This window comes from Nicotiana tomentosiformis, chromosome 1, assembly GCF_000390325.3.
Source record: "Nicotiana tomentosiformis chromosome 1, ASM39032v3, whole genome shotgun sequence".
NCBI classification, from domain to species: domain Eukaryota; kingdom Viridiplantae; phylum Streptophyta; class Magnoliopsida; order Solanales; family Solanaceae; genus Nicotiana; species Nicotiana tomentosiformis.
The window spans coordinates 54,104,031-54,129,520 of record NC_090812.1 but is presented as its reverse complement, the minus strand read 5'-3'; the positions used below and the strand labels follow the sequence as shown (position 1 = coordinate 54,129,520).

The following is a 25,490-nucleotide window of genomic DNA, read 5'->3' as shown; positions in this document are numbered from 1 at the left end:
CCGTAAACTAACCTTGGACCCGAAGTTCCATCTGGTAAAGCAGAAAAGAGACCCCAGTCTGAGGTCAAACATGCTTTCGTCAAAGACGAGGTAACCAAGCTTCTTAAAAAGGGTCTATCCGCGAGGTAAAATACCCCGAATGGTTAGCAAACGTAGTAGTAGTCCCTAAGAAAGGAAACAAACTTAGAATGTGCGTAGATTACAAAGATCTAAATAAAGCATGCCCCAATGATTCTTTTCCTTTGCCTAATATCGATCGCATGATCGATGCCACGGCCGGCCACGAGATCCTCAATTTTCTATATTCCTATTTCGGGTACAACCAAATACAGATGAACCCTAATGATCAGGAAAAGACCTCATTCATCACTAAGTATGGTACCTACTGCTATAATGTAATGCCATTTGGATTAAAAAATGTTGGTGCCACTTATCAACGCATAGTAAATAGGATATTCGAAGAACAAATAGTGAAATCTATGGAAGTTTACATTGATGATATGTTGGTTAAATCCCTGCGAGCAGAGGACCATTTGAAACACTTGCAGGAAACTCTCAGTATATTGAAGAGATACAACATGAAGTTGAACCCGGAAAAATGAGCATTCGGGGTCGGGTCAGGAAAATTTCTCGGATTCATGGTATCCAACCGAGGAATCGAGATAAATCCCGACAAAATCAAAGCTATCAATGGCATCATGGTAGTAGACAGCGTAAAGGTCATACAGAGATTAACCGGGCGCATGGCCGCCCTGGGGCGATTCATCTCGAGGTCCTCCGATAAGGGTCACCGATTTTTCTCGTTACTGAAGAAGAAAAATAACTTCACATGGACCCCGGAATGCTAGCATGCCTTGTAAGAGCTTAAACGATACTTATCGAGCCCACCACTGCTTCACACGCCAAAGGCGGACGAACAACATTACTTGTATTTGGCAGTATCGGAGGTAGCGGTAAGTGGAGTCCTGGTCTGAGAAGAACGAGGTACGCAATTTCCTATTTATTATGTCATCCGAACCTTAGGTGAGGCCGAAACTAGATATCCCCACCTAGAAAAATTGGCGTTCGCTTTGATAAGCGCCTCTAGAAAACTGAAACCATACTTTTAAAGTCACCCCATATGTGTTGTAACAACTTATCCACTTTGAAATATTTTGCATAAACCCGAGCTTTTGGTACGGTTGGCCAAATGTGTCGTACAAACCAGCGGGTATGATATCGAATATTGACCCCGAACAACAATTAAGTCTCAAATTTTGGCTGACTTCGTAGTTGACTTCACGCCGGCCCTAGTACCCGAGATTGAAAGAGAGCTATTGATAAACTCGGGTACGTCCTCAGGTATCTGGACCCTCTTCAGGGACGGTACTTCGAATGCAAGAGGGTTCGGACTCGGCATCGTACTAAAACCACCCACAGGCAACGTGGTTAGACAATCTATTAGAACTGTGAAATTGACTAATAATGAGGCTGAATATGAGGCCATGATTGCATGGCTCGAACTGGCAAAAGGCTTGGGAGCGGAGGTGATCGAAGCCAAATGCGACTCTCTCCTCGTGGTGAATCAGATTAACAGAACCTTCAAGGTTAGGGAAGAACGAATGCAAAGGTACCTAGATAAGTTACAAGTAACTTTGCATCAGTTTAAAGAATGGACTTTGCTACATGTGCCTCGAGATCAGAATAGTGAGGCCGACGCCCTCGCAAACTTAGGGTCATCGGTCAAGGACAACGAGCTCAATTCGGGGGCCGTCGTGCAACTCATAAAGTCAGTAGTCGAAGAAGGCCACGCCGAGATAAATTCCACAAGCTTGACCTGGGATTGGAGAAATAAGTACATAGAATATTTAAAATCCGGAAAGCTTCCCTCAGATCCGAAAGAATCGAGGGCCCTGCGCACGAAGGCAGCACGATTCACTTTGTCCGAAGATGGAACCCTGTTCAGAAGAATGTTCGATGGTCCGTTAACGATATGTCTGGGACCGGGAGACACCGAGTATGTTCTAAGGGAAGTTCACGAGGGCACTTGCGAAAATCACTCGGGTGCTGATTCATTGGTTCAAAAGGTAATCAAAGTCGGCTATTACTGGATCGACATGGAAAAAGATGCGAAAGAGTTTGTTCGAAAATACGACAAATACCAAAAGCATGCACCAATGATTCACCAACCCGGAGAACTGCTCCATTCGGTCTTGTCACCATGGCCATTCATGAAGTGGGGAATGGACATCGTTGGCCCCCTTCCATTGGCACCAGGTAAAGCTCAATTTATTTTATTTATGACTGATTATTTTTCTAAGTAGGTTGAAGCGCAAGCTTTCGATAAAGTTAGGGAGAAGGAAGTCATCGACTTCATTTGGGATCACATCATATGTCGATTTGGGATGCCATCCGAAATTTTGTGTGATAGCGGGAAACAATTCATTGGCAGCAAAGTGACCAAATTCCTCGAAGATCATAAGATCAAAAGGATCCTATCAACACCTTATCATTCTAGCGGGAACGGGCAAGCCGAATCAACCAACAAAACCATCATCCAAAACCTTCAGAAGAGGCTAACCAACGCCAAAGGATAGTGGAAGGAAATTATACCTGAAGTTCTTTGGGCATACCGCACAACCTCGAAGTCCAGCACCGGGGCTACCCCATTCTCGTTAATTTATGGCACCGAAACTCTAATACCGGTTGAAGTCGGAGAGCCGAGTATCCGATTCCGATATGCAACAAAGAAATCAAATGACGAGGCCATGAATACGAGTCTAGAACTATTGGATGAAAGGCGTGAAACCGCCCTCATCCTATTAGCCGCCCAAAAGCAATATGTTGAGAGATACTACAATCGAAGAACCAATCTTCGATATTTTAACGTCGGGGACTTGGTGCTAAGAAAAGTCACCCCCAACACCAGAAATCCCAATGAAGGGAAATTGAGTCCAAATTGGGAAGGACCGTACCAAATTCTCGATGTCACCGGAAAAGGATCCTACAAGCTTGGAACAATGAATGGGGAAAAACTACAAAGCAATTAGAACATATCTCACCTAAAAGGATACTACTGCTAAGGTACGCCCCTTTTTCATTCCTCTTTAGACTAACACTCGTAGGTGGCCGACAAGGAACAATGATCAGCAAGTCTTTAGGTCTGAAATTACGTGTTGCACTCTTTTTTCCCTCAGACCGATTTTTGTCTCAAATGGGGTTTTTCAGCAAGGTTTTTAACGAGGCAATGATGAATCGTGCTAACTTAGAATCAAGCCCGATTATGAATCGGCATCGAAGATCAGTTCAACAAATATCTGAGGTTCATTTACAATCAACCTCGAATACTGAGGGGCTACCCTCGAATATACATTTATCTTCCAATATAAACTCTAGCGAGGAAACTACTTCATAAAGGGAGGGTCTCGATAGACATGATTTATTGTAAGGGCCAAATGGTCAAAACGAGTCGTGCCCACGTAGATAGTCCGAACTCTGACGTAAAATATGTACGCATGTATGATTGTCTCGATCGAGAATAAAGAGAAGTACTTTTCTTGCAATCATCTTATGTTTTTTTCTCTTTACACATCAATGAGCTTCCTACTTCCGAAAATAACAAGCCCAAGGGCAATACATAACCGGAATACGAACGATCACTCCCTCACTCGGGGACTACCGTCTGACTTAGATAGCCCAAGTCATTGGGCCTCGGGATCAAAAGACCTAATAGGCAACGCCCCGATTTTTGAAGCTCACGGCCACCCCACTTGGGGACTATGATCTCGGGCAAGCCTAGATAAAACGTGAAAACAACCCCAATGGGCAGCTCCCGAATAAAAAGGCTACGACTAACTTAACACGGTTCGGAGATGTCCGAAACCCGTAAAAGATTCTTTCACAACCGGTTCTAAAGGCTACCATCGGGAAAAAATCTCAAAACTTAAGATGTTTTCGGGAAATAACTTTTGTAACATCGTCCATTAACGCCTTAACCCAGAAAGGCAATAAAGGCAAAGGCTTGTTCGAACCCTCGAACACAACCTTATTCCATGCTAAAATATTTTTTACCTTTGTAAATGCAAATGACAAAACAATGGAAAAATATGAGAGCTGAAAGGGAAAGAAAAGCCTTAAATTAATATACAATAATTTTTTACAAAGGCCAAATCGGCCTAATACAAAAAATTTACAATGGCCAAAAACAACCTCAGAAAAAATGCAAAAGAAAAACAAAAAACCTAAAGTCCTAAGTGGCTTGGTCGTCATCGGAGGTTGCATCTCCATCCACGGGATCTTCTCCGTCTTCGGATTCACTTGAGCTCTCGGAGTCTTCTTCAGGGAAGGCCAGCCTTCGGGCCCTGGTTTCCTCTACTTTGGCATTTTCAATTTCGGCCATTACGTGGAAGCCCTGGGCATTAACTCCCTCGAGAGCTTCCCTTCGAGCTTGCCATTTTGCATGATCCACCATGCCCTTGGCCTTGGCCTGAATGGCCTCAACGTCGACCCTAAACTTGGTCATTTTAGCATCAACGTTTGTGTTGGCCACTACCACCTCGGATCTAGCCACTTTGAGATCGTTGGCCAAGTTTGCCTTGTCAGAAACGACCGAATCCAACCGAGACTTAAGCTTTTTGATCTTCTCGACTTGCACCGAGGCTTTCTCTTTTGCAGCTCGAAGCTGGGTCTCGGCCAACTCCAATTGCGCTTGGATGGTCTCCTTTTTCGAGGCTAGGATCTCCATGTTCTTTTTGAATTCTTCCGCCTCGCCCTGTATCGCATCTACCTGCGTCTGGAGCCGTCTGATTTGTTTGAGCCTCTGTCGCACCTGCAGAATTGGATCGTTAGTGGTTATCTCCAATTCATCTCCATTATCATGAAGAACTCAGATTACCTGCTCGGCCATCTCGGCATGTTCATCCCGAGCCGTCACTAAAACGGCCTGAAGCTTCTTGCTAAGAAGCTTGTAAGTATCATTTTTTCAGTGAGATCCCGAACTTCAGCCTTGTGCTCCTCCCGGATTCGGAGGAAAGCCTCATGATGCAACACCAAAGCCTACAAACAAGGAAGAAGATGTTAGAGTTATCTACAACTCCGAGTTTAAAAGAAATAATGGAGAGACCCTCAAAGTTACCCGATTCAGAGCATATTGGGCCTCATTAAAAAGGCAAGCGGCCCCCACCGCGTTCATCACGACTTGGTCTTCCTCGATCACCAAGGATCTGAGGTAGCTAGCAATCCCCGCGGGAGGAGAGAAAATCCGGGCATCCACCAGGATAGAAAGCACTATATTCTGCCTACGGTCGGGATTAACACTTGGGCCGGGAATTGGTCCACCAGTTGTGGGCTCGATGAAGAACCGGTAGCGCCCGATGACGGTACTTTTTTCGATACCGATAAACCACCAAACCTGGTGACATCCTCCGAAACAGCAGACTAAAACCCATCCAAAAAGCCATGGATATCGGTCGCCCCGTGAATACCTTCGTAAGAGCGACCTTCCAACATATTGGCCTCTTGGATCATAGCATCCTAAATCTGAGGGGATCCAGAAATATCAATCACTCCATCCAAGCACGCTTTGAGTACGACCTCTGTAACACGAGGCCTTCGACGCATTTTATAAGATCCGAAATTGGGTCTGGCATCTGGGCCACGTCTGCAACGCTAGAAAATATCAATAAAAAAGAAATAAGAAAAAAAGCAACGAGATTAAAACCTTCTGAGCAAAGTGCTACTTACGTTTCATGTTCCATTTCTCGGGAAATGGCATGTATTCAGCAGGGATCAGATCCGAAGTCCTAACTCGAACAAATCGACCCATTCAACCTCGGTCCCGACCTTCATCTATGCTCGAGAACGGAGCCTTATTGGCTCGGCGAGCAAACTTGATCAACCCCCCTTGATAGAGTCGGGGACTATAGAGGCACACAAGGTGGTCGAGGGTAAAAGGACATCCCTCGATTTTGCTTACAAAAAATCGGAGGAGAATTACTATTCTCCAGAAAGAGGGGTGAATTTGGTCGAGGGTCACATCATACCTTTTACAAAAGGCAATAATGATGGGATCTAAGGGACCCAATGTAAAGGGGTAAGTGTAAACACTTAGAAGCCCCTCCACGAAGGTAGTGATCGACTCCTCGGGCGAAGAAACCACCACATGCTTATCGACCCAGTTGCATTCCTGTTTAACCCTACATAGGAGTTTTTCAGTGATGGTAGATATGTACCTCGAGACCGGTTCACATCGGCCCGCTACCAAAGAGGCCTTTTCGACCCTAAAATCAGTAACAGTCGGGCACCCTGCCGGAACGAATTTCTCAGGGTGAGGTTCCGCCGCAGCCTCACTGCCGGCGGGCCATGATGAAGAATCAACTTCCTTTTGCAGTACGGTTTTGGAAGTTTTCGCCATATTTGAGCAAAGCAAAAGAGAATTAGGATGATATGCTGTTTGACCAGAGTTCTAGAAATTTTGGTGTAAGAATTGTGGAGCAAAGGGATTTTTTCTGAAGAAGAAGCAAGAGTAGAAAGAGCTTTTTAGTGTGAAAGTTTGAATACTTATAGCTTGGTGATGACGGTTCAGAACTGGTGGTGGCCGACCAACGACTGACAAGCATTTAATGCCTTGGTAACTGGACCGACGGGACGTTTTGTCACATACGTCATAATCGGGCTCGTCGCTGACGTCATTACCCATCTAGTCGGAGTTCGAAAATTCATATCGTTCCTCGCCATCTTCTTTCCGAGAAACGAGGACTATCTGTATACGGTTAAAATCGAGCATGCCTTTCACGTGACTTATCGAGAGTAGAACAAGACTGTGCAAAGTTCGACTTCATGTAATATCGAGCCATAATACGAAGTTAGGTTGCCGAGCTCGTGACCCGGAGACCGATCAAGATCGAGATCGGCCAAGATCGAGATCGAGCAAAATAGAGACCGATCAAGATCGAGATCGGCCAAGATTTAGGAGAGCTTATCGAGCCAAAAAACAGAAAGCTGAAATATCCGCAATTGGGCGAGAATCTCGGCGGAAATCCCGGCGCATATCAAGGAGGGGCCAATTAATTAATCTATCATGGGATTCCTTACTGTATTTAGAAATTATATTAAGAATAGGACATCCCTGGTACTTAAAGGGGGTCTGATCATTTGTAGAAGACATTCATTGATAGAATATAAAGCAATATACTGCCTTTTCTTCTGGTTTTCAATATTCAGTCATTTTGTTCTTGTATCAGTTTACCCTCCATTCAGTTTGAGGGTGATCAAACTTGAGGACCTAGACTAATTGATTCATTCGGTTTGCATTCATTTCGTTTACAGCTAATTTCGATACTAATATTTATCTTTTCTCTATTTGTACCAAGCTATAAATCACGTATCCTTAAAACCACGTACAAATTCAATTGTTATCCATTTTTCGGGTAAATTATTTGGCGCCCACCATGGGGCTAAGGATAATAGTGGTTATTTGGTACAAATCTCTATAAAATACGCAATTTTACACTTGCTCTTTGAAATATTTTGATTTCAGGATAAAGATGACAGAACTCTCAATTACTACCCGTGCATATCGACAACGGATCTGGCTATCAAGGTGAGAATAACAACGTGACGCCCGGTGACGTAAGGTCACCCGCTGAACCCGTTGAGACTCGGGCCGTGAATCCAATTGACGTTAATTCACATGTGACCATCGACGCAAACCAGCATACTGGTCCCGAAAATAGCGTCCATGGTGGAACCAGGTCTGCAATGTCCATAGTTATTTTATTTGCGGGGTGAGTTGGGCAGTTAGTTGCTACATGCAGTGAAATACATCACTATTTGGTAATATCGTAGTAAGTACTAAGAAAAAGCAAGATGTGGTCGATAGCCAATTGCAATACAAACACAATTGCACAATTGCAGGATGGACAGTAGTAGAACCTGTCCTAATAGGGGAAAAAGGAAAAAATGGTCTGATTACCATTCACATTATGATTGTGTGAGCCATGTCAAACATCAAGATGATGAGAATTCGTACATGTAATTCAGATTAAATTAAATATCTACATATGATACAGGACAAGAAATGTTTTACAAACATGTAAACCTACCAAAATACACGCTACAACATGACAAAAGCGAGCGCTAGGATTTGTGAATAAATAAGCACCTACTAGAGGTTGAACCTGGTACCAACACCCAGAAGTACAAGAAGATCTTCATTGTGATGGCTGCATAGCATTAAGCTGATTTATGCGTCTTCGCCACTACTTTGATTGCCATTTTTAAGAATATTGAACTTGCAAAGAGGGCAGGTGGCATTTATGAACAACCACTTGTCTATGCAGGCAGAGTGAAAATGGTGACGACAAGGGAGCTCACGCAGCTCAGTTCCATCTTCATAGGGACAAAGGCAAATGCAACATTCCTGCAACAGACAAGAATGAACGAAATCAACTTCTTGAAGGATTGGGAAGTTCCCTAGGTTTTGTGAAATTTTCTAATCAAAGAACAAAGAATGTATAGAACATACGGCATCTTCCAATGTGAGAACATGCTCAATGGGTGTATCAGTGTCACATTCAGTCATTACTCCTCCAAATGATTCTTGAATCTCGCCATTTTGTTTTTCAAAATCACCAAGTTTTCGAAACTTGTATTTAGGCAGCCTCTCAACATCTTCCTTGGTTGCTCCTTCCTATCTCACGAAAAAAGCAAAATTGAGAAAGATGTTCAGACAATTGATGCAAAAAGAGAGAATCTTCAGAAAGCAAGAGACACAACCAATAGCATAAAATAGAAAATAAAGGCAGTTTTTTTATTTATTTATTCAAGACTATATCAATCAAAAGCAGGAACACTATTCAGTTACATCCTCCAATTCCTCTCTGTGATGGAATTGCATAATGTAAACATAAATTATCTCATTTTGTGAAACTCGACAGAAAGAGCGAATAATAAAACAAAGATAAGACCCTATGATATTAAATTTAAATTACCAAAAATATCAAGTAATTGGAAATATCATTTTACCACTAATTACAATTATCAGGCACATCATTTCCACCATGTTAACCAATACCATTTGGTAAATTATAGGGCTTTTTTCGCATAAATCACAAGATCCTAAAGCAATTGCAACACATAAGTTGAAGCAAATTGCTACCATAATAATATGAAGGATGATATCTACATTCTTCTAGGTATCAATTTCCGCAATTTGCTTCTATTTGGAGAATCTCTTTCGTTCCTCTTAGTGCTATGCTTTAACTACTGGTTATTGTTTTACTTTTCACTTATTTTCTGATTCTGGTGATGTTGTTCTTTGTTCTATGGTTTCTATTGATGATACTGATATATTGCCTCTTTTCGTCTTTCTTTTGTCTTCTTGAGCCGAGGGTCTTTCGGAAACAGCATCTCTACCCTCTCGGGGTAGGGGTAAGGTCTGCGTACACACTACCCTCCCCAGACCCCACTAGTGAGATTTCACTGGGTCGTTGTTGTTGTTGTTGTTGCTGCTGCTTCTATTTGGAGAATCAGCCACAGAAGGGAATCTGGGGAAAACGAGTATTATTACTAGTGAACTGGATAAAAGGGTGAAAACGGGTTGGTAAGCATATTCAGTCCCCAAAGAGTACAGACCAGACTTGAGTTTTGGTGGATGCACAATTTATACTCAACTGATCGGAGCGGTTTGAGGAGAGGTAGAGGTAGGCCAAAGAAGTATTCACACTACCCTCCCCAAACCCCACTTGTGAGATTATACTGGGTTTGTTGTTGTTGTTGTTGATCGGAGCAACGAATGGAAAAGGCAGTTAAAACACGAATGTTAGATGCATGTTTCAAAGATAATGGATGCTCGTCTACAAACATTTTCTAGATTAGCCTAGGAGGATTTCAAAGGAAAAGTCAAAGGACCCAATTACTAAATTATACAGGTCTTAGAATAATGTGAATCCAAATTAGAACTAGAAAAATGTGGATAGATTATTCCCTCTGTTTCATTGGAAGCTGCCTTTTTCTAAAAGTACTTGTGAGAAGGCACGGGAGAAAATATGTTATTGATATTGGATGAACAATACAATACAAGAGGTCCTTATTTATAACTATACTATACAAGGACATACTACTCTTCTACCAATGTGGGACAATACTACAATATATACATGCTGTAAACTAACACTCCCCCTCAAGCAGGTGCATACAAATCATATGTACCGAGCTTGTTACATATATAACCAATACGAGGACCAGTGAGAGACTTGGTGAAAATATCTGCAAGTTGATCATTCGACCTCACAAACTTTGTAGCAATCTCTCCTGAAAGTATCTTTTCTCTGACGAAGTGACAATCAATCTCAATGTGTTTAGTTCTCTCATGGAACACCGGATTTGATGCAATATGAAGGGCAGCTTGATTATCGCACACAAGTTCCATCCGACTGATTTCACCAAATTTCAACTCCTTGAGCAATTGTTTGGTCCAGACTAGCTCACATGTTGCCATAGCCATTGCTCGATATTCTGCTTCTGCACTAGACCGAGCAACTACATTCTGTTTCTTGCTCTTCCAGGACACCAAATTTCCTCCTACTAAAACACAATATCCAGACGTAGAACGTCTATCAGAAGGTGATCCTGCCCAATCAGCATCTGAGTATCCAATGATTTGCTCATGACCTCGATCCTCAAAGAGTAACCCTTTGCCTGGAGCCGATTTTATATATCGAATAATGCGGACAACTGCATCCCAATGACTATCACAGGGAGAATTCATAAACTGACTTACAACACTCACGGGATAAGAAATGTCGGGTCTAGTCACTGTGAGATAATTTAATTTTCCAACCAGCCGCCTATAGCTTGCAGGATCGCTAAGCGGCTCCCCCTATCTTGGCATAAGTTTAGAATTCGGATCCATCGGAGTGTCAACAGGTCTGCAACCTATCATCCCCGTCTCCTCAAGAATGTCTAAAGCATATTTTCTTTGAGAAATAACAATACCTAAGCTAAACTGGGCAACCTCAATACCTAGAAAGTACTTCAATCTGCCTAGATCCTTAGTTTGGAAGTGCTGGAAGAGATGCTGCTTCATATTGGTAATACCATCCTGATCATTGCCAGTAATAACAATATCATCAACATAGACTACCAGATAAATACAGAGACTTGAAGCAGAGTGCCGATAAAACACAGAGTGATCAGCTTCACTACGAATCATGCCAAACTCTTGGATAACCGTGCTGAACTTACCAAACCAGGCTCGAGGAGACTACTTTAGACTATAAAGTGACCGACGCAAGCGACATACAAGGCCACGAGACTCCCCCTGAGCAACAAAACCAGGTGGTTGCTCCATATAAACCTCATCCTCAAGATCACCGTGAATAAAGGCATTTTTAATGTCCAGCTGATAGAGGGGCCAATGACGAACGGCAGCCATGGATAGAAAAAGGCGAACTGAAGCCACTTTAGCCACGGGAGAGAAGGTATCACTGTAATCGAGCCCAAATATCTGAGTATATCCTTTGGCAACAAGACGGGCCTTAAGTCGATCAATCTGTCCATCGGGACCAACTTTGACTGTATAAACCCAACGACAACCAACAGTAGATTTACCTGAGGGAAGAGGAACAAGCTCCTAAGTACCACTTGTATGTAAAGCAGACATCTCGTCACTCATAGCCTGTCGCCATCCTGGATGAGACAACGCTTCACCTGTAGACTTAGGGATGGAAACCGAGGACAAAGAAGATATAAAAATATAATGGGGAGATGACAGACGATGATAGCTCAAACCGACATAATGAGGATTAGGGTTAAGTGTGGTCCGTATACCTTTCCGAAGTGCAATCGGTGTACTAGGAGCAGGGTCAGGTGCAGGACGAGAACCAGTTGGGCCTGATGGAAGACGCAAACGACGATGATAAGTCAAGAGTGGTGTTCCTGTGGCTGGGGAACTAGGGGGAACAACACTAGACTCCTCAACGGTTGGTATGGATGAAACCTCTGTGGTCGAAGGTGGAGGAGGAGCTATAGTAAACTCCTCAAAGGTCGGTACAGGTAAGACCTCAGATATATCATGGTGGTCAGCAGAGGTAAAGAAAGGTTTAGACTCAAAAAATGTGACGTCAGCTGACATAAGGTACCTACGAAGATCTGGAGAACAACGATATCCCTTCTGAACACGAGAATAACCAAGGAAGACACACTTGAGAGCACGAGGAGCTAACTAATCTTTCCCAGGGGCTAAGTTATGAACAAAACACGTGCTCCCAAAAACACGAGGTGGAAGAGAGCATAAGGGTGACTGGGGAAACAATACTGAATGCGGAATCTGATTCTTGATGGGAGATGAAGGCATCCTTAATCAAATAACAAGTTGTGAGAACTGCATCACCCCAAAAACGCAACGGAATACGAGATTCAATTAGAAGTGTGCGAGCAGTCTCAATAAGGTGCCTATTCTTTCTCTCAGCAACCCCATTTTGCTGAGGGGTATAAGGACAAGATGTCTGATGAATAATTCCTTGAGAAGTCATAAACTGCTGAAATTGAGAATATAAATATTCTAAGGCATTATCACTGCGAAAAATGCGAATAGAAACACCAAATTGGTTTTTGATTTCAGCACAGAAACTCTGGAATATAGAAAATAACTCAGAACGATCTTTCATTAAGAAAAGCCAAGTACATCTTGAATAATCATCAATGAAACTGACAAAATAACGAAATCCCAAGGATGAACTGACTCTACTAGGACCCCATATATCAGAATGAACTAAGGAGAAGACAGACTCTGCATGACTCTCAACACTACGCGAAAAGGAGGTTCGGGTATGTTTCCCAAGTTGACACGACTCACAATCTAATGTAGACAAACTAGATAAACTAGGCACCATCTTCTGAAGTTTGGATAAACTCGAATGTCCTAAACGTCTGTGGATTAGATCTGGAGGATCTGTACCTAGACATGTTGTGGAAGGAATGAGTGAGTTAAGGTAGTAAAGGCCTTCTGATTCACGTCATGTACCAATTGTCTGTCCCGTACTGCGGTCCTGCATAATAAAAGAATCGTCAATAAAATATATACCATAATGGAGGGCACGAGTCAAACGACTAACAGATGCAAGACTAAAAGGACAGCCAGGGACATAAAGAACAGAATCTAGGGTGATAGAAGACAAGGGATTACCTTGTCCAACTCCTTTTGCCTTAGTTTGACATCCATTGGCTAAAGTAACAGTGGGAAGAGACTGTGAATATACAATATTTGACAAAAGTGATATATTACCAGAGATGTGATCAGAAGCGCCGGAGTCCATGACCCATGGGCCAAGAGTGCTAGATTGGGAAACACAAGCAAAAGAATTACCAGAAACAGAAGTATCAGTCTGAGCAACTGAGGCTACTTGTGGAGATGTCTGCTTACTTACTCGATACTGAAGGAGCTCATTATATTCTTCTTTAGATAAAGAAAATCCTTGGTTACCTGGAGTCTCGGTCTGAGCAATGTAAGCATTTTTGGGTGGACGACCATGTAAGGAATAGCACATTTCACGAGTGTGTCCAAGTTTGTGACAATAAGAACACTTGGGTCTAGATCTTCCAAAACGACCTCCTCGTCTATGCTCCATAGTTTGAGATGCCCGAACATCCATTATCTGGGATGCAAGAACAGAGGAATCAAGTATATGTGATGAGATTACTGGTAGACTTGGTGCTGCAGCAAGGCGGAGTAATCGAGAGAATAATTCATCAACTGTCGGGACAGACGGACTAGCCAAAATCTGATCGCGTACTGAATCAAGATCATTAGGAAGTCCAGCGAGGGTAAGAACGAGAAACATCTTCTGTCGCTGCTCTTGTTGTTTTTACACACTAGCAGAAACTGGCATCAACTTCTCAAATTCCTCCATGACTGCCTGTACTTGACCCAAGTAAGTAGACATATCCAATTCCTGCTTCTTTAAGTTTGTCATCCGTGATATCACATTATAGAAGCGAGATATGTCATTAGTGTATAAGGTGCGTGTGCCTTTGCCCAAACCAAATAACATGTCTGGAATGGACGAAACAAGGGCATCAACTTGGAATCAATAGATCGCCACAAGATGCTACATAACTGAACATCGATTTTTGCCCAAAGTGCTATTGCCTTTTCATCTCCATCGCTAGACTGTTTGATTAGATGATCTTGAACACCTTGACCTCTACACCATAACTCGACAGATGAAGCCCAAGCTAAGTAGTTTGAACCTCTCATTAAAGGTTCCGAGGTAATAATACCACTAGAGCTTCCAGAACTCATGTTTCTAGACCCAAAAGCATCAAATCCCAAAGACATTGTTGCAAATTATTACCAAATAGGAGAAAGAATCAACTGTAATCCACTGAAACAGTGTACGGAAACACAGAAACGGAATACTGAAATACTGTAGCTGCCGGAATCTACTGTAGCTGTCGGAATAGTACTGTAGCTGCCGGAAAAAACTCAAAGTTGTCGGAATGAAATGAAAACAGTAGGGGGGTAGGATCGGAATTATCAGGCGACCCAACTGTTCTGAAGGAAGATTTTCAAAACATGGCCGGAAGTGGTCGTACGCGCCGGCGCGTGAGGAGGCTGCTGCCGGAATTTTTCACTGGGGTTTGGTCGCCGGACAGTGACGACTCTTGTGGTAGTGTTGGATTTTGCACAACACTGACAGAAATGAAGCAGATAGAAAACAGCCTTAAAAAAGTACTGATTTCTCTTTCCCGGAATCGCTGGAATTTATGCAAAGCGATTTCTCTTTCCCGGAATCGCTGGAATTTATGCACAGCGATAAGTATCTCACAATTGCTCTGATACCATGTGAGAAGGCACGGGAGAAAATATGTTATTGATATTGGATGAACAATACAATACAAGAGGTCCTTATTTATAGCTATACTATACAAGGACATACTACTCTTCTACCAATGTGGGACAATACTACACTATATACATGCTGTAAACTAACAGTACTGAAGTAAACTCTAGCTTTGCAAGCTAAGCAGGCTGGACAATAAGGAGGATGATAGGAGACACAGACCAACTTCTGAATTCTACAGGGCACCAGGCTTTAAAACTGGGCAACATATAATTTAAGGGGGCAATTGAAAGGGGGAAATATGCGGCCCGCCATACCTGTCCCAGACATACTAAACATGTGCGGCTAATGGTATAGTTGAAACATGGCTTTGGAACTTGATACGGAAAACTAAACTTCCAACCAAAGCAATACACTTCAGCTGGACAAAACGAACTGAAGCATGTTTGACCCAGGACAGTCTCAACAAGAGAGAGACTAGACTCTGTAAGAGATGCTACATGTGCCACCAAAATGCAGAAGCACAAATCATCTATTTCTCCAGTGTAAGTCGTTGTTAATATCTGGAGCATGTTCTACTCAATTTTTGGAGTAAACTGGATTAATATAGTATTAAGGAAGCGTATGAAAACTGAATTTCATGGAAAGTTGGAAAATCCATCAAAAGAGTCTCAAAAATAGTCCCCGTAGGTATTTTTTGGTATGTATGGACCGCAGATGATTTTATGGGATCTCAACTCCCAACACTCCCTCAAAGCTAAATGTCTTCTCAACCTCTTTTGCTGGAGTAATTCGACTTTCGTAAATAATACTGATTTTTTTATTCTTTTTGAATTTTGTTAGCTCATTGATCTTAATTTAGGACACATGTATAGGAGCTAACACTCTTCTGTAGTTGCTGCATTTTCTTGAAGCCTATCAGTGAATCACTTCATGAAAAAGGAGGTCTCTACTGTCTACTACAAAAGCAAACGCCAAAGTGCACCAACGTAATATCTGTCTTTTTTTGGGGGGGTGGGGGGGAGCATAGGTAAGAGTACATCTTTGGGACTTCTTGTTCTACTGTCCTTTGGATTTACTAATTTAATTGACATTTCCATCCATGAGAGAAAGACACATGAACATCCCTAAAAAAGAACATCTACGTTAAGTCGTTAACCACGAGATCAAAAGAGAGGTTCTAATTAGAACCATAATCAAACACAAAGGGATGAAACAAAAGATATAATATCAAAGAACATATTTCCATGATCTATTGCTTACCCTAGCAAGACTGTTTTTGAGCTGACAATTGGAACTAGATCCCAAAAAAGTAGTTTTTATATGTACCTTGTGACTATATAAGGTAAAAAATATTACAGAACTACCTGGTCCGCCACTGCATATAAAATAGCAATGATACACGGTAGGCAGCAACAAACAGCAATTCCAATGAGACAAGCCACGGCAACACATATAACAACAAAGATCACATCGAATGCTAGAAATGTGAGACAAAGCCTGCAAAAGAACCCAAATAAGCATCACTCCAAAGTATATCACAACAATTACAGAGATCAAAGACACGTTTGGTACAAACCAGTAAAGTTGAGGTGCATCATGAGTCAAACTTTCGCCACCAGCGGATATCCAATAGAACCCAATTATCCACCAAATGAAAGAAAACATGGTATTTGCAGATTCCAGATGCTTAGCAACACTGAAACAATAAATTAAGAATCATTAAAACATTCTGAGGCACAGGCATACAATTCTAGTCTTTTAGAAACACAGAGCTATTGATACGAAATAACTAACAAGAGAAGAACTCTGTTTCAGGAATTTTGACACTCATTGGCAACAAACTTTTTTTTTTTTGGTTGGTTTCCTTATACGATTAAGGACAAGCTTTAATTATCCACGACAGGCATCAATTTCAACAGCGTCAAGCCTCATAGTTACATATTCAGCAGCCTAGAGAACCTTTCTCCCACCTAACAGACCAGTACCTATGTCTTTCAAATGCACTCGTAACATGAGTTTCCAATTCTCCACATGATAACTCTGAAAGGCAGCACATGAGTATACTAATTCATTTACAACAATCTGAGCCACTAATACCTTGACCAAGAAACTACACATACTACTATTCAACTTAAAATGCCTGTTCTAACCTAACAAGTAAATCAATGAAATGAATAAGCAACAGCAAAAGCAACAACTACACGAACTATGAATAATAAGAAGAATTTACTTTTTCAATCATTAAGAATATATTCATCAAATCACATGCTTCAAAATAGAGATTATACCTAGTTTCATCCTCATTCTGACGGCTCTCAGTGTGATAATCGCCAGCTTCCCCTCCGTCACTTCCCGAACTTGAACCGTTCCAACCTCCAGCAACGCTACTCTGCTCAGAATTCAAACTTGTAGCAGGATTACTAAGCTGAATTCGGCGTCTATACTCAACGCAAACACAAACCATGTGAAGCAAACACTGTAAAGCGTATCCAACAATCCAAAGCCTCAATGGCATAGAAGGTGACTCGTCAAGGCTCAAAATCAACACAGAAACTGAGACAATCACGAAAGCTAAGTTCCAGATAAGATCCAGTATCACTATAGGTTTAGAGTACGCCCAATCGCTCTGCCGTTCCTCGATTTGCTCCGCTGCAGCTTCCCTCACGCGCCTCGACGGCTCTCGCATCATTCGCCGGCTACTTGCTCGCCGGAGAAATCGAGCCGCTCCTCTTAGGCTCGGGGCACGGCGCGCTAACCGTCGGCTCCTAAAGAGCTGATCGGTGAGCAACGGCGTCGTATCAACTCTGTTAGAACTGTCATCGTTACCGGCTCTCGCCGTCGACATCGTCGCCGGAAAATGAAATTAACGGAGATATTTGAAACGATTGACGGTGAAATATTGGAAAATTGGAATTTGGATGAGGAACAAGAAATTCAAATATTCTGGATTTTCAGATATAAACTGTAATAACACTGTTTATGTAATGATTGGATTTATGGACTTAACTCGCTAGGAGTATAGAAATGAATGTACTCTCCAGGACATGCACCGTTTTTGACTTTCACCTGTCGAGCTGCGATTTGCAAAAATAAACAATTATTAAAAGAAAAAAAAAACCTTACGCACCACGTTTTTCTTTCTTTTTTCGCCCCTTTTATTTTTGACTTTTTGGTGTATCCTCTCGATATTCTGTTCAGCAATCGATCTTGATTAATATTTTCTCCCATTACCAAAAACAAAAAAGATTACTTTCTCCATTTTATTTTCGACAATGGTATTTGACTAATTACAAAATAAAAATAAAAAGAATGTTCCAACACACAAATTGCAAGATTCAAATCTTGATGTATGATTTTGCTCGCTCCAAAATTAGTCATGTTTATTTCTATCTCCATATTTAGATCTTTAAGAATGGTCATATGTGTGTAAAGGAGTCTGAGACAAATGAAGGTTTTTGACTATGCGAACGAGGATCTGAAGATGGTGCATTCTGAAGACAGTTGTATTTTAGTTATCTCTACTTCGAGTGATAGTAGCGTCAGACGTGGTACAATATGTGGCGGAACAAGAAAATGAAGTGGAAGAGAAAGAAGACTAAAGCAGAGTTGGTTCCACAGGGCACAATGGATGTGATCATAAGGAGAAAATTAAGTATTTAGGGTTGGTTAAATTTGAGAGGAGAGAGAGAGACGGTGAATTTGCAGATAAATTAACAAAGAGAATAAAGTAAGAAAAAGGATGGGAAGAGTTTGGAAAGGAATTGGGATGTTTCTTTTTGTCGTCATGGTAGGATAAAGATTAATTATTTTCCTTTTTCAATATTCATTTATTTTTCTTTTCCATTCAATTCTTGAACTATGCGTAAATTAAGAATTTCCCTTTTTCATGGTTTATTATCCATGATTTAAGTTTCGCAAATCTTACAAATTTGAACGAATCAACGGCAATCGTGTCCGCTTAACAAGTTATAAGGTATGTTTAACGAAAAACGGATATAGTTAAATTTGTACGTAGTTTTAAGGGTATGTGGTATAACTTGACACAAATCGTAAGAGTAAAATGGAAATATCGAATATTGATTGCAAAGAATGAAAAATAAGCAAAGTTGGAAAGAAGATGATTTATGGATTAAGCAAGATGAATCAATCTATATAGCTAAAAAGGATAACTCTTCAATATATGAGTGTATGATCTTTCCGTTACAATGTATGTAGAAACTTGGTCCCCTACTGAAATAATAACCAACCCCTTTTATAGTGGAGAGATCCTACTTTAAATATAATTAAAAATATATAGTGGGAGACCCATGATAAATCAACTTTTCCATTATTCCTGCCAGGATTCTCTCCCCTAGTGCGGTTGCAACGACTCTTGTCTATGAGCTCGAAATTGACTCGAGCTCGATATCGACTCGAGCTCGATTCTGATTCGGAGCCTTGTATTGATTCGGGGACAGTGTTGGTCAGTATCTGCCTCGTAAGCTCGATAACTTCATCATAGTTCGATTTGGATTCGAGCTCGATAATGATATCGAGCTCGACATTGATCGGTCCCTAAGGCTTGAAGCTTGATGACCTGACTTCGGACCTCAACCTGATCTTCGATCCAATGCATTACCATTTCGACCAGTTCATACGAAGGACTAACCGGTTTTAACCGTATACAGATAGCCCCCTCGTTTCTTAGGAAGGATGTAGCGAGAAACGACATGATTTTTCAACGGTATGATTAGATATATACTGACGTTTGCATCGAGTCCGATCATGACGTGCGTGATAGTTGTCCCGTCGATTCAGTTTACCTAGGCATTTAATGCGTGTCAGACGATGGTCGGCCATTATCGAAATTGAACCGCCATTGCTCTACCTATAAATAACCCATTTTTTCACTTTTAATCACTTTTACATCTCCAAACTCTAAATTTTCTAACTTATTTCTCATACCTTCTGAATTCATTCGCAAATCTGTGATTCTTCTCTGCAAAATCTTTCTTCAAAATACCAAATCTTTGTTATCTCCTTCTATTCTCGATCTTTAAATCCAAAAATGGCAAAAACATCAAAAATCATCCCTCAGAAAGAGAAAGCTTCTTCTTCACAGCTCGTCGCCGACAAAACACCGGTGGAGCCACAGCCTGAGGAGTGCGTTCCTGGGGCGTGTGTTCTTACCTCTGATTTTAAGGGCGATAAAGGCTCATCGGTTCCCAGCCGATGTGAGCCAGTATCGAGGTATATGTGTTCGATAACCGAAAGGCACCTTGAACAGCTAAAGAAAGATTGCAATTAGGAGAACAAAGAAATAGTAATCTCGTCTTATGAAAAAGATATCACCACTTACGTGAAAAGGTTAAGTGTGTGTACTTACCCCTTCACGCTAGGTCCCCTCGACCCTGTTATTATTGATTTCTGCCGTCAATACAAAAATAACCCTAGGCCAGATCCATCCTTCTTTTTGGCGGATCGTTATTTTGATTTGTTACTTCGTGAACAAAATCGAGGGGATGCCTTTCACCCTCGACCATCTTATCCGATTATACTGTCCTCGCCTCTTTCGAGGCGGGTTAATAAAATTTCAGCATCGGGCTACCAAGGTTCTGTTCTCGAGCATAGACGAGGACAAGGATCGAGGCTGGATGGGCAGGTTCATTCGAGTAAAGACTTCGGACCTGATTCCGACTGAAAAGATGCCTTTTCCCGAGGAGTAGAACATGAAGCATAAGTATAATTCTGCTGTTATCTCCTACTAATTTGCCCCTTCATTTCTTTTCTCACCGATATTCCCTTTTTGTGATGCAGCGGTTCCTTGGATGCCCGCTGCAGTTCTCGACCTCAAGAACTGGGTACAGGATCTAGCTTCGACCTCCACCTATGCCGAGCGCTCATGGCGTGATTTGTCAAAGGGCCGATGGGAGGCCAAAAATCATGGTGAGCCTATTTCTCGTATCTTTGGTAGTTCGAACGAGATGTTTTCCATATACTTAAATCAATTTCCATGTATGTAGGTGTGGGCAAAGATGCGGTTTTGAGGCCCTCACCCGTCGAGGAAGAGGCTTCGGCCTCTGTTCCAAAGCAGGTGAAAATAAGAGAAAAAGGGCCTCCGCTTACGAGGATCCAAAACTGAAGACAAGGATGGCTCGTAAGCCAAGGAAGAATACCATTCCTTTGACCGTAGAATCAGTTCTGCGTCTAAGGGATGAAGACGAAGAAGAAGAAGAAAAAAATGACGGGTCCGTGCTAGTGGCCCGAATGAAGAAAACCATCGATGCCCCAAAGGCAGCTGAATCGATGGTGATTTATAAGGCTCTGCCTCGGACTGAGGAGATATCGGAGGAAGATTCGGGCAGAGTCCCCGAATCATTAGAGATCGAGGATGCTTCCCACCGAAGTCAACAAATGGTGGGTATATCGGAAGGGGTCGGTCCTGAAGCTCTCCGAACTGAGGAGACCGCCCCAAGCGAGTCGCTTGGGGCAATAGTAATTGGAGACTCGCCCACTCTCACTGCCTTTTCCGAAGGGGCGATTCGGGAAGCCCAAGCTTTGGGGGCCCTCGAGATGAGTCAGTCTCATGAAGGGGAGGACCTCTTCTGTGATTTGTTTACTGGGGTCGAGGACGCTGCTGGCCCTAGTGATGTGTCAGGCCTTTTCTGCGAAGTGCAGCAAGCTCTGGATCGGGTAAGCTTTAACTCTCTTCGTTGATATTACTTTTATGTTTGCTATTCTTTTCTAACTTTTTTTCTTCTTTCTTCGCAGGCTGTGGCGGTTCATCAAGAAGCATGTTCTCGGTCTCGAGCTGAGCTGCATCGGTTCGAGGCCGACCTCTGACAGGTTGCGGAGGAGAGGAACACCCTTAAACTCCTTTTCGGGGAAAAGGAAGAGGAAATCAAAGGCCTTCGAGCCGAGTTGGCCAAGGCTCATCAAGACCAGTCTAACCTGACCGAGCAGGTAATGGTAATATTAAGAACTCATGGGCTTGATTCAGGATTGGAGGCTAATATTTCGATCTCACATTTGCAGCAGAAACTAGAGATGATCGGGCAGCTTCGTGAAGAAGTTGATATAATAAGGGCGGAGACCATGGGATGGAAAGATGGCGTGGACCGTCTTGCTGCAGAAAAGAAAACCGTTCGGTCCCAATTTTCATCGACTGCAAGCCAACTTCAAGGCATGAAGGAGAAGAGTTTGGTTCAAACGAGAAGAATAGAGGAACTCGAGGCTGGGTTGGCCTCCGAACTTGCCAAGGCCAAATCTGATGCCTAAAAAGCAAAGTCCTATGCGGATGCATTAGTGACCGTTTATCAGTTGGATACTGAAGCTGCTCAGGTACAAGCAAGAGAGGCAGTCGAGATCGCTAACACTCGAGCACATTGGGTTGCTGAACTTGCTAAATTCTGATCTCGGAGGGAGACCCTCGAAGATATCCATGCTCGAGGTTTCGATCTCACAGAAGAGATAAAAAGAGCTAAAGAGCTTGAAGCCAATGCTGAAGCCTTGGCTTCCAATGATGATGATGGTGATGATGATAATGATGGCGATGATGGGAGCAAGAGTGGGTCCGAGAGCAGGGAGGAGCCCGATGGAGAAGAGACTGCCCCGTAGATAACCAAGAAACTTAGCCCTTAGTTTTTATTTTGGTTTTTTGTGTAGCGTCCTGTTCGAACATTGTAAATATTTGTGTATATATAAAGATCGTTTCTTTTCCTGGCTCGCCTCTATTTTATTCTCTGCCTTGAGAAGATTTTGTTTCATTCATGCCTTATGAAGGTTTTTATAAGGCTTTAGGCAATTTGATCGAATTTGGATCTTGTAGCCTTTATAATCGAGTGAGTGCTTGCTCAAACTCGAAATAAGGTAGCCTATAGGCTTTAGTAGTCGAGTTGAGTGATTGCTTGAACTTGAAGTAATGTAGCATGTAGGCTTATTAGTCGAGTGAGTGGTTCAAACTCGAAGTAATATAGCCCGTAGGTTTAATGGTCGAGTGAGTGATTGCTCAAACTCGAGATGATGTAGCTCGTAGGCTTATTAATCGAGTGAGTGATTCGAACTCGAAGTAATATAGGCCATAGGCTTAATGGTCGAGTGAGTGTTTGCTCGAACTCAAAATAAGAGTAGCTCGTAGGCTTAGTAGTCGAGTGAGTGCTTGCTCGAACTCGAAGTCATGTAGCCCGTAGGCTTATTAGTCGAGTGAGTGATTCGAGCTCGAAGTAATGTAGCTCGTAGGCTTAATGGTCGAGTGAGTGTTTGCTCGAACTCGAAATAAGAGTAGTCCGTAGGCTTAATGGTTGAGTGAATGTTTGCTCGAACTTGAAATAAGAGTAGCCCGTTAGCTTAGTAGTCGAGTGAGTGATTCGAACTCGAAGTAATATAGCCCGTAGGCTTAATGGTCGAGTGAATGTGTGCTCGAACTCGAAATAAGAGTAGCCCGTAGGCTTAGTAGTCGAGTGGGTGCTTGCTCGAACTCGAAGTGACGTAGCCCGTAGGCTTATTAGCCGAGTGAGTGATTCGAAATCGAAGTAATATAGCCTGTAGGCTTAATGGTCGAGTGAGTGTTTGCTCGAACTCAAAATAAGAGTAGCCCGTAGGCTTAATGGTCGAGTGAATATTTCCTCGAACTCGAAATAAGAGTATCCCGTATGCTTAGTAGTCAAGTGAGTACTTTCTCGAACTCGAAGTGACGTAGCCCATAGGCTTATTAGTCGAGTGAGTGATTCGAACTCGAAGTAATGTAGCCCGTAGGCTTAATGGTCGAGTGAGTGTTTGCTCGAACTCGAAATAAGAGTAGCCCGTAGGCTTAGTGGTCGAGTGAGTGATTCGAACTCGAAGTAATGTAGCCCGTAGGCTTAATAGTTGAGTGAATGTTTGCTCGAACTCGAAATAAGAGTAGCCCGTAGGCTTAGTAGTCGAGTGAGTGATTCAAACTTGAAGTAATGTAGCCCGTAGGCTTAATGGTCGAGAGAGTGCTTTCTCAAACTCGAAGTAATGGTCGGCCCTTGAGCCTGTTTGCATAATAAATCTCGAAATAAAGGAATTTTTCTTGGATATAAGATATCGGAAAAGAAGAAATTTTTCTTTGTAAGTCATTATACATATGTTCATGTTTTGTGTCAGGGCTCGGGCCAACTACATGAGCATGGTTCGTTTTGACCATTTGGCTTTTACAATTTTTCTTATCGGAGCCATGTTGTTATGAAGTAACTTTCTTGCATCAAACTTGATATATTTGAGGGGTAATGCCCCCCCCCCCCAGTTTTCGAGGTCGATTGTAAAGAGGCCTCAGATACTGTTAAATTGTTCTAAGTTAGCACGATAAATGGTTGTCTTATTAAAAACCTTGCCGAAAAACTTATTTGGGATAAAACCAGTCTAAGGGGAAAAGAGTGCAACGCGTGCTTTCGGACCTAGGGCTCCGTGTTGAATGATCCATCCTTGTTCCTGATCGAACTCCTGCAAGGGTTAGTTTCGAAATATCAACCAACATGGGAGGGTCGTACCTTAGCAGTAGTATCGTTTTAGGTGCGACACATTCCAATTTCTTGGTAGTTGTTTGTCGTTTATAATACCGAGCTTGTAGGATCATTTACAGACGTTTTCGAGAACCTGATACGGTCCTTCCCAGTTTGGACCCAATTTTCCTTCATTTGGATTTTGGGCGCTGAGGGTGACTTTACTTAGCACTAAGTCCCCAATTTTAAAATGGCGAAGATTGGTTCTTCGATTATAGTATCTTTCGATCCGCTGCTTTTGGGTGGCCAATTGGACAAGAGCAATTTCTCGTTTTTAATCCAATAATTCGAGGCTAGTATTCATAGCCTCGTGATTTGACTCTTCTGTTGTATATCGTAACCTGGCGCTGGGTTCCCCGACTTCGACTGGGATCAAGGCTTCGGAGCCATATACTAAGGAGAACGGGGTTGCCGTTGTACTAGATTTTGACATTGTTCGATATGCCCAAAGAACTTCGGGTAGAATTTCTCTCCATTTTCCCTTAGCGTCGTTCAACCTTTTCTTTAGGTTTTGAATGATAGTCTTATTTGTCGATTCGACTTGTCCGTTCCCACTAGGGTGATATGGTGTTGATAATATCCTTTTTTTGTGGTTTTCGAGGAATTTCGTCACTTTGCTGCCGATAAATTGTTTACCATTGTCACACACTATTTCGGCGGGTATCCCAAATCGACATACGATATGATCCCAGATGAAGTCTATAACCTATTTCTCCCTTATTTTTTCGAACGCCTGTGCCTTGACCCATTTAGAGAAATAGTCAGTCATAAATAAAATGAACTTAGCTTTACCTGGGGCCGACGGCAGAGGGCCGGCGATATCTATTCCCCATTTCATGAATGGCCATGGGGATAGGACTGGGTGAAGTTGCTCTCCGGGCTGATGGATCATCGGTGCAAACCTTTGACATTTGTCACATTTTCGAACAAACTCCTTTGCATCTTTGTCCATATCGATCCAAATAATATCCTGCTCTGATTATTTTTCGGACTAATGAATCGGCACCGGAATGATTTCCATAAGTACCCTCGTGAATATCACGTAGGATGTAGTCAGTGTCTCCTGGACCTAAGCATACTGCCAATGGTCCATCGAATGTCCTTCGATATAATGTTCCATCTGCAGTCAATGTGTATCAAGCATCTTTGGTTCGTAGGGCCCTCG

At 42.3% G+C, this 25,490-nt stretch overlaps 1 protein-coding gene across 1 annotated transcript; it reads right to left on the bottom strand.

Annotated features, from left to right (window-relative positions):
- Positions 1-7,920: 7,920 nt before the first annotated feature.
- On the bottom strand, positions 7,921-17,857 carry LOC104117145 (E3 ubiquitin-protein ligase At4g11680-like). The gene is made up of 5 exons (XM_009628150.4): positions 17,114-17,857; positions 16,402-16,521; positions 16,190-16,322; positions 8,504-8,668; positions 7,921-8,398 (listed from the first exon to the last, which is right to left on the bottom strand). Exons 1-5 carry the CDS (start codon positions 17,668-17,670, stop codon positions 8,222-8,224), a joined length of 1,152 nt encoding a protein of 383 aa, XP_009626445.1. The 5' UTR covers positions 17,671-17,857; the 3' UTR covers positions 7,921-8,221.
- Positions 17,858-25,490: the final 7,633 nt, after the last annotated feature.

What these genes read in the sequence shown, in the direction of transcription:
- LOC104117145 (XM_009628150.4), bottom strand. Translation starts at nt 17,670, where the DNA reads ATGTCGACGGCGAGAGCCGGTAACGATGACAGTTCTAACAGAGTTGAT. An exon ending in GATGCACCTCAACTTTACTG is followed by an intron (nt 16,323 to 16,401) that starts GTTTGTACCAAA and finishes GTTCTTTTGCAG; the next exon opens with GCTTTGTCTCACATTTCTAG. An exon ending in TATATGCAGTGGCGGACCAG is followed by an intron (nt 8,669 to 16,189) that starts GTAGTTCTGTAA and finishes TTCGTGAGATAG; the next exon opens with GAAGGAGCAACCAAGGAAGA.